Below are 13,521 nucleotides of genomic sequence, written 5' to 3'. Positions count from 1 at the left end.
CTAGTCTAACCTCCACATGAGGCTGTGACTTGGCTTGAGGTTCTGATCCCTCAAAGCTGGCTAGGTACTTTGAGGGATGATTGTCAATCATTCAATGCTCCACCCACCTTGAGGCATGTCTCAGGGAGGACAAAAGCACAGAGGTCCCAGGAACTCAATGTGTTCAATTTTGAGCTCTTAATTTTTCCTTTAAACCTGTTACGTTTCATCATCCATCCCATCTCAGGAAATGACACCACCAACCATTCAAATATTCCTATCAAAACCCAAGCATCATTCTGGATCTCTATCTATCTATCTATCTATCTATCTATCTATCTATCTATCTATCTATCTGTCTGTCTGTCTATCTCTATGTCTATCTCTTCACCCCTAGAATCCAGCTTGTTAAATATTTACGATTCCACCTTCAAACCTATCTCAGATCTGATCACTTTGCACAAGTTTATTTTAATATTGGCCCTCACCTAGATAACTACACGCTTCTGTGTCTCCCTTCTTCAGGGCTGCCCCTCCCCACTTCCTACCACATGTACACTGTTCATTTTCTGTGATCCTTTTGAAATTTAACATCACTATACCTCCCCCCTGTGCAAAACCCTGAATCTGAAGTCCTTCCTGTGGCCTGCAGAGCCCCGTTATCCAGACCCCGCCTTCCTCCCAATTCCACTGCCTGTAACCTTCTCCTTGCTCAGAATGCTCCTCCATGCTGGCTCCCCCTTATCCTTCTGGTCTCAGCTGGGAGGTCACCTCCTCAGAGGCCTTACCTGATGACTCTGACTAAAGCAATCTTCTGTCATCTTTTCATCCCCCTGCATGTTCCTTTAATCCTCATTGCTCTCTGAAATGGTCTTATTTGTCTGCCGGCCTCTTCTAGACTCTAAGCTCCATGTGGCAGGGAGCTTATTGGTTTGGCTCACCAGTGCCCAGTGCCTGGCATGTAATAGGCACTTCATAAATGTATGTTGAATAAAAAGAGATAATAATGGAAGAGGTAAAAACATTTCCTCTGGGTTGCCTTCCTCTGGGAAGACATGAGGGATGAGCTAAAGGTGGAATTTCTCCCTTCCTCTTCACTGGGGGCTTGGTTTCGAGACCAGTATGGATGCATTTGCGAAGTGACCCGCTGGTGTCATGGAAATGTCTGGGGTCATGAACTGGTCATATTATGTGTTGTCTTCCCACTCCTGTCATCACCATGGGGAGAAAAATCCTCATAGGGCAATTGTAACAATCCACTGCGGAATCTATGTAAAGTGCACTATAGTGCCTGGCACACAGGGGTCACTGGATATGGGGTTTTCCTGATGGGTCCATAGTAGAACTCTCTCTCCCTCTGGCTCTCTCTCTTTCTCTCTCTCTCTCTCTCTCTCTCTCTCCCCCTCTCTCCTACCCTCCTTTCTTTCTTCTTCTCTCTCTGTTTCTCCCTCTCTGTTTCTCCCTCTCTCCTTCCTTCCCTTCATCTCTCTCTCATTTGCTCCCCCCTTCCTCCTCCTCCTTCTCTCCTTCCCTGCTCTAGTGCTTCCTTTCTATTTACTCTCCTTTTTCCTTAAAATGAGATGCTTTTGGGGTGCTGTCACCTTGGGCTAGGCTTCTAGACAGCACTGTAGGTCTCATACCCCTTTATCTGGGAGCAAGAGCCATCTTCCTGACTCAGAGGGAGGGATCCCTTGTGCTGCAGGAGTATCTCAGGAACACCCATCCTTAATCTCCAGTTCTGGGGCTCTCAGCTCCCTTAGGCGATGCACTGGCTGCCTAATTACCCAGCTGGCTGGCTTCTCCTAGGGTGATTCCCTCCCAGAGGCACAAACAAGTCAACAACATCATACAGGAGGCTGAGACACCTCCCCTCACCCCCAACACACACACCCATAAATGAAGGGAAGGCCAGATGGTTAAGCTGTCAGAAAACATTGCTGTTTGCAAAAGCCTGATCTGCCCTGGGGGAGAGGCAGGGTGAGGAGCAGGCGCCTTTGCTTTCTGACTCAGCACACAGGTTGGGGCCCTCCATCCTTCTGCCCAGAGTAGTGCCAGGGCTGGTGCTACTTGAAACACACACTTGGACATCTCATGTTGTCTCGTCGCCATCATTATGTGTCCACTGGCTGGGTCTTGGGGACATCAGTTAGGAGAACCTGCTTTTCTGAGATTCAGATTCTGCAGCTGGCATCCTCTTGCTGGCCACTCTGCTTCTGTATGATTAGAATGGCGCTCTGGAGACTGAGTTCTTAGTTGGCCCCGTGGGGCTAACTCAGGCTTTCATACTAATTATTTTCCAAGGCAGTTTACAGCTGGGTCATTTGTAGCCATATTTTTTCATGACATAGAGCCCCAGAGGTTTAACACTTAAGAGAAAGGGGGGTAGGTAATGGCTCTGCACAGGAATTCTGTCTGATTGTCCTTCCTGGTCCTAGATAGTCCTTTCTCTGACAGAAATCTGTTTCTACACATCGGGAGCAGGCAGAACCCTCAGATGGTCTCTCATTAAGCTAAGATCTCTGGGGGCCGCAGGATTTCAGAGGCATATGAAGGATGGAAAGGGGTTGCCCTCTGCCTACTCACACTCTCTCCATGTTGACGCTCCTTCTTTACATCCCTGTAGCAATGGAAATATGAAGGCACTGTATTTGGAGTCTTAGGAAGCACCACAAGGCTGGGCCAACTTCTCATGGGGCTTGGATTCAGACCACTTTTGAGGTTTGGGTCTTGTGAGGGGACCCTGCTCAGCAGCCTGAGTGCAGGTCACCCTTCTTGTCCTGAAAACATCATCCCACCCCATGTGGACTCTGCGACCCTTGTTCCATTTCTCCAGTCACATCATCTCTGTCTGAGGCAGGGAGGTTCCTTATGCTGGCTACTGAAAGATCTCCAAATCCAGCTGGGGCTCCAGGGCTTTGACACTCCCCACTGCCCCCCAATTCTCTCCCTCCCTGAGGGCCTCCTTTCCTAGCCATGCACACGACATGGTCACAGACCTTCTCTATGGTGGGGACACCCAGCTGATTTAGTGGCCTATCATGTGGATTTGGATTGTTTATTGGAAATGCCCATTATTTATGGTGGCTCATGGCCCTACAAGCACAAGCAAAGGCTGTTTTAAAAATAAAACTAATAAATAATAGGTAGGCCCATGATTTACCAGTCTGGAGGACGGGAGCCATTCATTTTCATTTGGAGCAATGAGCTCTGAAAGAATTGGATTCTCTTTCCAGACACCTTGGCGGAAATTCCTGTAGGGATTGGGAGATCTGAGAACCAAAAGTTTAAAGGAGATTATAAAAGAAAAGCAAAGACACATGCCTCTACATACTTCATCCTTAAGCTCCTTCTAGCCACATCTATAAGTTTTCCAAGTTTTCAGCTTCTCAGACCTGATTACTTCTTTTCGGGTGACATTGGTTTTAATTTTCTTATCCACAAAATATTTAAAAGTGAGAAGGGAGGTGGATGAGGGTATGGGGGGATAAGTGGGGATGGACAATCTTGACTTGGGGTGGTGAACACACCATACAGTGTACAGATGATGTGTTGTGGAATTGTGCACCCAAAACCTGCTGACCAGTGTCATCCCAATAAATTTAATAAAAAGGAAAAAAATTAAAATTAAAAATAAAATTAAAGAAGTGAGAGACAAGGCTGGAGATGAGATGCAGTTAAATTACTATTGGATTTGCTGCCTCAGGCTTACTGGGCAAAGGCTTAAATTCCCATGGAAAAGTTCCCCTTTCCCTTCTCTCCCCTCCTCCTCCCATTCCCCTTCTCCTCCATTTCCTCCTGTCTTTCTGTCTCTCTTTTCTCTCTCTTCCCAATCTCTCTTGTAACTGAGCTACAGCAGGGCACCATGGGAAGTCTCTGTTTATGCCCTGCTGCCCATTTTGAAGTAGGACTCAGTCTGTGGACACATCCTTCCCCCAAGAACAAATTCATAATCCTTCAAGCAGGTTTTAATAAATCTTTACTGAAGATTCTGTGGAGAGGCAAATGAGGGGGCTCATACTACAAATCACAAGGTAGACGTTAATGAAGATTTCCTCTGAGCATCTCCACAACCCCCAGCCCCCAGCCTGTCGCTGACATTTCTTCTTTGGTGGCAGCCCCCTCATCTCCTACTCTTCCCTTTCCCCTCCCATTGCATTAGCTTTAAGCTTTTTTGGATCCTGCATATAACTCCAGCATCCCCACCTGGGATCTCAGGTAGGGAAAGGCAACTCTCCTTCGACTGCCCCTTCCTTGCATCTTCATATTCATTATCTTGCTCAGAAGACAAAGGTCCTGCCTTGGGATTTGCCCTCCTTGGAATGTGACAGGGAATTTTTAGTAAACGAAAACATTTTTTTCACCCTTCTAAATAATGTTATTTCCCCCCTGTCATTCATTCATTCACAACGTGTGCACAGTAGAGTACCTCTGGCATCTTTGTGACCGTGCTCATTATAAAAAGCCATCCATAGTGGGGGTGGGGTGGGACAGGGTGGGGAAGTGATAGAGTTAACAGCCACATGGAGGTTTAGAGTTATGAGGTCTTAAAACTAACAGTGACCTTAGAAATGGATGGCAGGCATTTCCACCTGGGCCTCAGTGTAGTTTCCTTTAGTCGGGAAGAATGAGAATCAGGCTGAAGATGTGGACCTGGGTCTTGTGCCCAGGGAGGACCTGATACACATCAATCAACAGGGAGGCACTGACCTCTTTGTTGGGCAGGATTTGTAACAGGGAGGGCAAAGGTCTGAGAGGTTAAACATCTGGGAGTCTTTGCTAACATACATAAACTAAAGAACTCACAGAAGTGGCAGTGTTAGCTGTCAGTGGTGAGTACAAATCTTTAGCCAGATGCTTATTGATGATGCAGTGCCGTGTTGGCCAGGACTTTTATCTCATGGGGTTGTGCTTGTGTCTCTCTCAGCATGACAGGAAGGAGAGGATCACAAAGCCGTTTGTCAACTGAAGCTGAAGGCTGTCATGGTAGACTAGTCCAACTTCCTCTCCTATAGACTTATGACAATGCCTTCAGATTCCCTGGCAGGCCATGTTGTTTTTAAACCTGTCTGGAGGACCTCAGGGGGCTGTGGTTCTCTGGGGGTGGGGGCAGGGGCTGTGTTGATCCAACTTTCCCAGCTGTGTACCAGCAAGGTCACCTACCAGCCATGCTCACCATTGACTGGTAGAAAGTGATCAGAAGTCAACATAGAAATGATGCCCAGAACCTCAGTGGGTTACACAGATGCACTAGCATCTGGCCACAGACCCCCACCTGTGCTGTCAAAAGTTGGGCTGATGGACCTGGATGATGATGATAATGATGTTAATGATGATGATAGTGACAATAGGAGCTACCATGTATTGAGTCTACCTTGTGCTAAGCACTAGGCTGAATGCTTTATAAACAGTTCCATCATGTCCTCAGGGCAGTTCTGTGAGGCAGGTGTCCTTTTCCTTTTTATATAACTGCACTCCTCTAATTACATTCTGCAGTTGAACTCAAATATGTCTGATATTAGAATCTGCACCTACAGCCATCCCTGTGGCCAAACAAAACAAGCAAATAATCGCTCCCCTTTATACCCAGCTGAGCCTCAGGTGGGGTGAGCCACAGCATGGCCTGCCAGGGCTCTAGGACTATTCACTGACAAAAGTGCACTGAAGTGGGCCTTAGGATGAAAGGGAGCTTGGAGAGTGGACCAGTTTCCAGTGTTGCTGGGTTTATTGGAGTGACACCATGTTTCTCAGGGCTCAGGGGGACTAAGACAAGTGAGTAACTCTCACTTCCTTAGGCCCTTTCAGCCTTAGGGAGGAATCGAGGCGGGATCACACTTGTGATAGCACAATGGGTCCTCTAAACTTTCCCATCCTTAAGTCCCTTCCTGGGCCATGGGTCTTTGGGGGCTCATGTCTGCCTGTGACAGTCTCCTTAGCAGGCCACTGCTGACGCTGTTGGGTATTGCCTTCTAATACATAAGATAGTATTCTAGGATCACAAATGAATGAGGGGCTCTCTGTGCTGTGTGGGGAAGCAGACATGGGAATGCTTCATTCTTCTCCCTGGGATCCCCTGCCAGGATGAGAGGGGAGATGCTACCTTGTCGCTCAGAGAGTAAATCTGGAAGGGGCTTGGCAGTCTGCAAAAGGCTTTCAACAGAGACCTTGCTAAGTGTGCCTCTTTGAAGGAGGGAATGAAGTCTTCATTCAACCTGGCATGGTGCCTGGCACACAGCTGGTGCTTAATGAACGTGAACTGAACAGTGACAAATATTTTTTTAGGTGCATCATATTTGGCTGGCGGTGGAAAGTGGGGAGGTGAAAGAGGATGTGTGATGTCAACCTTGATCAATCAAAGATCCTGACTTCAAAGTGTGGGGTAGTAAAAACTGTCTGGGGACAGGCAGATCTGGGTTCAAATCTCAACTCTGTCATGTACTGGCTACGTGATCTAGAGCAAGGCTCTAACCTCTCTGGACCTCAGTTCCCTTCATCCAAAAAAGGAGACATAATACCTCCCTCACATAGGTGGGGGAGGATGAAATGAGATCGCTAACTCCCGCATCCATGTGCAGTGCCCCCTGTAGGGCAGCTGGCATCAGAGCCTGCAGTGCAGCATGCACATCCCCTTGGCCACCTGGAGGTCACTGCAGCTCTCTCTGTGGGTGTTCTCTGGTTGTGGGGACATGCTCAGCTCATGCATAGGACAACCTGGAAGTGCAGGAACCTTCAAACAGTGAGGGACTCACTCCTGCTTGCTCGTCCCTCAGTGTAATGATTCTTAATTCTCTTCACACAGTCTCTTAGAAGGTCCCCAATGGGACTGAGTCCCGGTTTTCTGTGCCATCCACCTGTTCATGAACACATTCATATTGTCTTCCATGTCTCACCACCCTACACTCTCACCAAGCTTCGTGGGGCACCTCCCAAATAAACTACTTACTCCCAAATCCCTGACTTAGAGGATAATCCAAACTAATACACAATCAATGAAAGCTACTATTATTATAATTTTTCATAGGACATGGGTGTGGCTAATGAATACAGAGAAATATAAAATACTATAGAAGAAAAAAGGAAGATTACTACCAGCTGAAGGCACCAGGGAAGGTTTGGGGACAGAGATTATGTGTAGTATTTGATGTGGATGTTCAAAGGTGGGAAGGACTTGTACATGAGGGGATAGGTCGGAGAAGGGCACTTCAGTGGAGAGAACAGGGTCTTATGTCCACAACTCTAATGATTCCTACAAAAACCATGTGTGAGTCAGGTAGGCAGACGAGCCAGGCGGGTCCACACACTGGTCTCGTCTGGACACAGAGCTCCCTGGCCACACGGCCCCAGCACTTTGGCCCTGTGCCTGACATACTTTCAGGCTATATTCATCAGTGCACCAGCGATGGGTTAGTACTTTCCTTCTGCCCCTGAAGCGTGGCCCTGTGGCCTCTTTTCTCTGTCATAGTCTGTGGAAACTCCACTAAGCACTCTGCACAGCTGCCCACGGGAGCATCCCATGGGTCTTGAGTCTTCTGAAGGCACCAATGAGATTTCTGCTCAGCGCTCCTCAGCGTCCTTCTGAGAACACCAGCTGTCTCCTCTGCTTGGACCTGATAGAGCGCATGGGCAGTATGACCCTCAAGTTTGAGACATCAGTCTTAGGCTGTACTTGTTTAGCTTACCTTATCTGATGATCCCTCATCATTGGAGTGAGTGATCTCAAGATGTCTCAGCCTCTCCAGAGGACATACAGTTAGGGCTTTCCTGCTAAAAATGAAGGAGAAAAAGAGGAACAATGCCATGATGCTCAGGATAAGTCTTTGCCACCTCTTTGCTCTAGTTCAGTGTTGAATAAACCATTTTTGTCAGGGACATTTTTTTAATTAAAATCTGATAGAGTGAGAATTATATGGGTAAAAGCTGAATTCCCTTGGCGAATCAAGGTGGTGGGCGGAGGTTCTGCTGCCCAGACCCCTCTTTGAGGAGCACAGTGTGAAACCATTGCTTGAGTGGATAAAAGGAGGAAAGTAGAAGGAGAAAGGTGATGATCTGATGTACCCTGGGCCTGTTTTAGCCTCATATGACCTGGCAAACATGTGGAACCTGCCAGACGATTTCAATTCTAATATGCCAGAAAGCTGAATCTCTTGGTTTCTACTTTGAAGGAATCAGTTGAAAGACAATGGCTCATGTCACAGGTCCGAAACTCAGACTGGTGAGAAATCTTACTAGCTTTTCTCTTCTCTTTCAGAGGTTCCAAAAACAGAACAGACCTTTGAAGAGCGCCTGATCCTGAAAGCTTTCTTGCTGAAGTTTGTCAACGCCTACTCGCCCATCTTCTATGTGGCCTTTTTCAAGGGGAGGCGAGTGTATTGGAGTCATATATGGAAGAGAAACGGGTCTCTAAGTCTGGGTCCTACACTGGAGTCAGCCCGTCCCCATTGGCAGTGCACATCCTCAGCCCCATTCCCCACCTCTCCCCTCCCCGGGCTGTTCAGGAAGCAGTGGTGTTAACACTAAACCATGTTGTATCAGCATCTTCAGATTCTGATCAACAGGGGACTCTACAGGGGTTTGGCTCTGGGTCCTGAAGGGTGAGTCTTAGCATTTGGTCTCCTAGCTTTGAGAATGAGGCAGAAGAGAATTTCATCTCTAGCCATTGACTCAGATTTTGCAGTACAATTCTGATGCTAACTACCCAGAGTTAGTACAGACTTCATAAATTAAGGGCATAATCTTCCATACCACTGTCCTCACTGCAGACATTAGCCTCAAGCTATGGGGTTCCTGGGCCACTAACCCCTACAACCATTAATTCCTCAGGTTCAGTAATTCACCACAACAAATTACATAACTCAGGAATGTGCTGTACTTACAATTACAATTTTATTATAGCAAAGGGGTACAAATCCGTAGCAGCATTTAAAAAAGGCACAGAAGGTGAGGTCTAGGTAGGTCCTAAACAAAACTTCCATGTTCTCACACGTCAGCTTCAGGCACATTGAGGTGTACCAATAATCAGGAAGCTCACCCAAGCTTCAGGGTCCAGAGTTTTCATATGTATGTATGGTTGATTGAATCACAGGCCATGTGATTGAACTCAATATCCGGTTCTGCTCTCCACACCTGAGGTCAGGCTACTGTTACCTGGCTCAAAGCCCCAAACCTCTAATCACATGACTGGCCCTTCTGGCAAGGTCTTCTTCCTCCTGAGTGATCTCAGCATAAATTTAGGTATAGTCCCAAGGGCCACCAAGAATAACAAAGACACTCCTATTAGGAAATTCCAAGGATTTAAAGAAGTTCCTTCAAGGAACCAGAAACAAAGACCAGTCTAATTCTTCATTATATAATAGGTCTGGATGTAAAATCACTTCTGATAAAAAAAAATTTTGTGGTAAGACCAAGTGGCTACCTACAAGGAGATTTCCCAGTAAACATTAACTGTGCCAGAAAAGCTTCCCTAGAACTAAATGCTCATCAAATAGACATTGATAGCAAGAACTCTCATCATCCACATTATAATTTCTTATAAATGTGTTTATGGACCAAACCACAACCCCTTCCCAGGACCTCTGTCTTTGACTCTTCCAAAATTATAGTAGCAGAGAAACTGTTCATATCAATAAGTACATATTTCATTGGTGTTTTGTATCTAAATTTACTACCAATAACAAATGGCATACATATGATGTTCCAGGCAATAAGTAAATAGGGTCCTGACTACTATTCAAAGAGTAGTCTTGGCAACAGCACACTATAATCTGCAAAAAGTGCTGTAATAAGAGCTACAAAGATGAACAGAGACTATGGTACTTCACAGAGAAGCAAAAGTTTAAGCTGAGCCTTAAATGGATGTAGGATTTTTAACAGGTGGGCCCAGGTATGACATTTCAAATAAATAGGATTCACCTAATTACCTGTTTAGTTCCGTGATTGTCTGTGTTTCACGCACCTGCGCAGTGTTCTTGTCCCCACCCCTGCCCCCCCCCCCAATAAAATTGATGTTACTTTGAAGAGGAATGAGGCAGTCTTCTTCCATTCCTTTGAATGTTTCAGTAAGAAGTCTAGATTTTTCTTTTCTGTTCCCAGGAATCTCCACTTACAACTTTATCTGTCTCACCCTTCTTTTCCTGGGAAATAAGCACTCACTGAAGAGTTGCAATCAGAACTCAATTCTTTAAACTAGTTGAGAGAAGAAGATACATCCACAGTACACTTAGAGATAATCCAAATTTTGTTGTGTTTAGGCTCAGAAGTTATTACACACACACACACACACACACACTTCTCCTGTGTGACCTTCCCAGCCCCGCACTAGCTTCACCCCCATACCCTGGAGGTGAACCCTAGGTGTTATAAATGATTATTGTCTGATAACAGAGTATGAACTGTCCCTGGGTGATTTATCACTTGCCCTGGTCAGTAATTTCAAGAAGGACATTGGGCAGTGGCTATTGTTCTGAAGGTATGCCCTCAAGCAGCCCCGACTTTCTCTCTCTTTCCCTAACTCTTCCCACACTTCTCAATTTCAGATTTGTGGGCAGACCAGGAAGCTACGTTTATGTGTTCAATGGTTACCGCATGGAAGAAGTAAGTATAGTTAACCACCGGTGTTTCCTGCCTGGCTAGTGGTTTGTAGGGGCACCTGCCACCCCAGCCCCATCCTTATTCCCATGGCACCACACCCGTGTTCCTCTGAGCTCACTTGGGCTAACCACCCCTTCCTTTGTCCTTCCCTCTCTGCAGTGTGCTCCCGGGGGCTGCCTCATGGAGCTCTGCATTCAGCTCAGCATCATCATGTTGGGGAAGCAGTTGATCCAGAACAACATCTTTGAGATCGGAGTCCCGTATGTAATGAATGCTTCTCATCCCTCTCCTTGCTGCCACAGTCTAGCTCAGCAGGGCCAGACTTTCAGCAGGATTTCCATGCCCTCTCCTCTTCTCAGATAGCTTGGCTATCTTTTGTCCACTTGCCAATAACTTTCCCCACAAGGCAGGGCTTGTTTGCAATCTGATTTGGGATGTTTGAGGCTCCAAAGATTAAGCACTTTGTTAAGTACACATAAGCAGCAAGTGGCAGAGCTAGAAATCAGGTATCGCTGACCTTTGTGTGTCTAATATTTTTAATGCTATCTGTTCTCCCAGTGAACAAGTGAAAGAGACTTTCAGTACGGTGGCTACATGAAGATGGAAGTTTGAAACATCATACAACTTTAGAAACTCTAAGAAAGTCTGGAATATGTGCTCTTAGGAGGGGAAAAATACATAGCTGGAGAAACACAGGGTGGCTTTTCATATGGATTCTCTCTCCCCTCCCAGGTGGCTTTATACAGATTTTATAGAAGAATAACTTTCAATTAGGCTTTGCATTGGGACAGTGATGAAAATAAACACTGACTCACAGGCACTAGACCTAAAGGAAAGAGAATGCAGCAAGTGAAAATCTACCGTCAGGACAAAGAAAATGTAACTTGTTCTGCCTTTTATTTCTATTGCTTATGGTGTTTCAAGAAAAATCAGTTTCAGTGGACATTTTTAGGCAGACCAGCAATAGAAAGCCAGGGAATGACAGAGATGCCTGGGGCAGCACTTACAGGCTGGGCCAGTTCTGTTTAGGAGGACAGGATGGACAATTTGCACCAGGCCTGGAGTTCTTTGCAACCCCCTGGCAAGATTAACTGTTTTAGATGCAATAGTCAGTCCCCGCAGGATTAGCTGAAGATGCTGCCATACACTCTGTCTCTGCCTTGGACTGTGCACACTGTATTAATGGTGCTGAGAAGTCCTGCTGTAAAGAAACGTGTTTAATTCCTTCCTTTCCAACTGTATTTGTTCATGGTATTGGCCATCTTAATTGTGAACATTGGTCCACTCTGGCTAGTTCAAAGAAGCAAAGGAATTTAAGAACAGTAAGTTGCTAAAGTGGCTAAGAGAATATTCTTTAAGGGTCAGAGAGCCAGGCTATGAGCTACATAACCAAGAATAACACTGTCTAGACTGCAGGAGGGCTTGCAGGGAATACCATCATCTTCATTTCTTGATTCACATGAGTTACATATTAAAAGATGAGACTTGTATACCAAAGAGTCACATCCACAAATACTGCAGTCTGAATTTAATTAGCTGTCTTCATCAGCTCGGGCCGCTATAACAAAATAACACAGACTGGGTGGCTTCAATAACACACATGTATTTCCCATGGTTCTGGAGGCTACAAAGTCCAAGGTCAGGGTGCCAGCATATTTGGTTCTTGGTGAGGGCCCGCGTCCTGGCTTGCGGATGGCAGCCACCTCACTGCCCACGTGACTTCTCCCTCCTGTACACGTGGAGAGAGCGAGAGCTCTGGTGTCTCTTCTTGTTCCTATTAGGGCACTAATCCCAGCATGGGAGCCATCATCCTGTCCTCATCTAAACCTGATTGCCTGCCAAGGCTCCACTTCCTACTACCATCATGCTGGGCACTCAGACAGACAATAGTTTGGGGAAAGCAGAATGGGGGTGGGAGCAGGGGGCAGGGAATCAATGGGGGAAAACAGAGGGAACATCTGCTGTAATATTTTCAACAAAAACTAAAACAAACAAGCAGAAAAGACTTCAACATACAACTCTTGGAGGAGATACAAACATTCAGTCTATAACAACAGCCCATTTGTTTTGTTTTGTTTTTCTTTCAACCTAAGTACAAGATTTGTAAGCAATTAAAATTTTGAAAAATACATAAATGAAATGGTCCTTGTCTTCTCAGAGCTTATATTTTAAGTTTGAGAGACAAAATAGATAGCATGTGGCCAGGTGCTCTCTGTTGGTGCAAACTCGGTCAGAATTTGGAGTAAGTAAAGGTCAGGGATTTGGGAGCAGTCGGGGAAGGGTTCCTAAGCTGAGGGGCTTCTTCCAGGCTGTGTGTGTTTGAAGAAAGCTGCCACCACCATTTGTAACAAGATGATCTGCAATTATTTTGTTTGAAGGAACAATTTCTCTTGGGTGGGGATATCTTTTCTAAACAAACAGCAGACTGACCCAGGCTTATCCAAATCACCTCCTGACCCAGGTGGTGCTACAAGATGGAAGAAAGTAAGGCTCATGGAGATGGCAGCTCCCTGATCAAAGTCTTGGGGCATGTCAGGGTCACAGCAAGGGCAAGAGCCCAGAGTCTCTCTAAATCCAGTGAAAGGTTGCTGAATCCTAGGTTGCTTGGGCTGAGTGGAACCGTTAGAGGATCCATGATCCAACTCCTTTCTCCATGGAAAACTACACCAGAGTCATCTGCCTCCATGGGGGGCTGTAATTGTCTAAAAGGTCTCCAGAGAAAACTATTCTTTGGTATTTCTCAGAAACACTTGCAGAGCTAAAGTTATAAGGGAGAACATTTAGTTTACCTGGGAAAAAAAACAAAAACAAACCCTTTTTAGTGAGAGCTCTCCTTCAAGGAATGAGAATCTTCAACGTTCCCTCATGAAACAGACCTCAGAACAGATCTCAGCATCACTGACCATTAGCTGAGCTGAATGCTTAGGATGGTTTTCTGTCCTTGGGGACAACCTCCGG

General features: G+C 46.0%; 1 protein-coding gene across 1 annotated transcript in view; it reads left to right on the top strand.

The window, feature by feature from the left end:
• Positions 1-13,521, top strand: part of ANO2 (anoctamin 2) — a 331,163-nt gene that overhangs the window by 263,300 nt on the left and 54,342 nt on the right. Inside the window, exons 17-19 of the mRNA XM_036252877.1 lie at positions 8,225-8,336; positions 10,509-10,566; positions 10,723-10,823. Coding sequence (XP_036108770.1) covers positions 8,225-8,336; positions 10,509-10,566; positions 10,723-10,823 — 271 coding nt within the window. The remainder of the gene's footprint in view (positions 1-8,224; positions 8,337-10,508; positions 10,567-10,722; positions 10,824-13,521) is intronic.

This window comes from Molossus molossus, unplaced genomic scaffold (assembly GCF_014108415.1).
Source record: "Molossus molossus isolate mMolMol1 unplaced genomic scaffold, mMolMol1.p scaffold_m16_p_10, whole genome shotgun sequence".
NCBI classification, from domain to species: Eukaryota; Metazoa; Chordata; class Mammalia; order Chiroptera; family Molossidae; genus Molossus; species Molossus molossus.
This window is presented reverse-complemented; position numbering and strand designations above follow the sequence as displayed.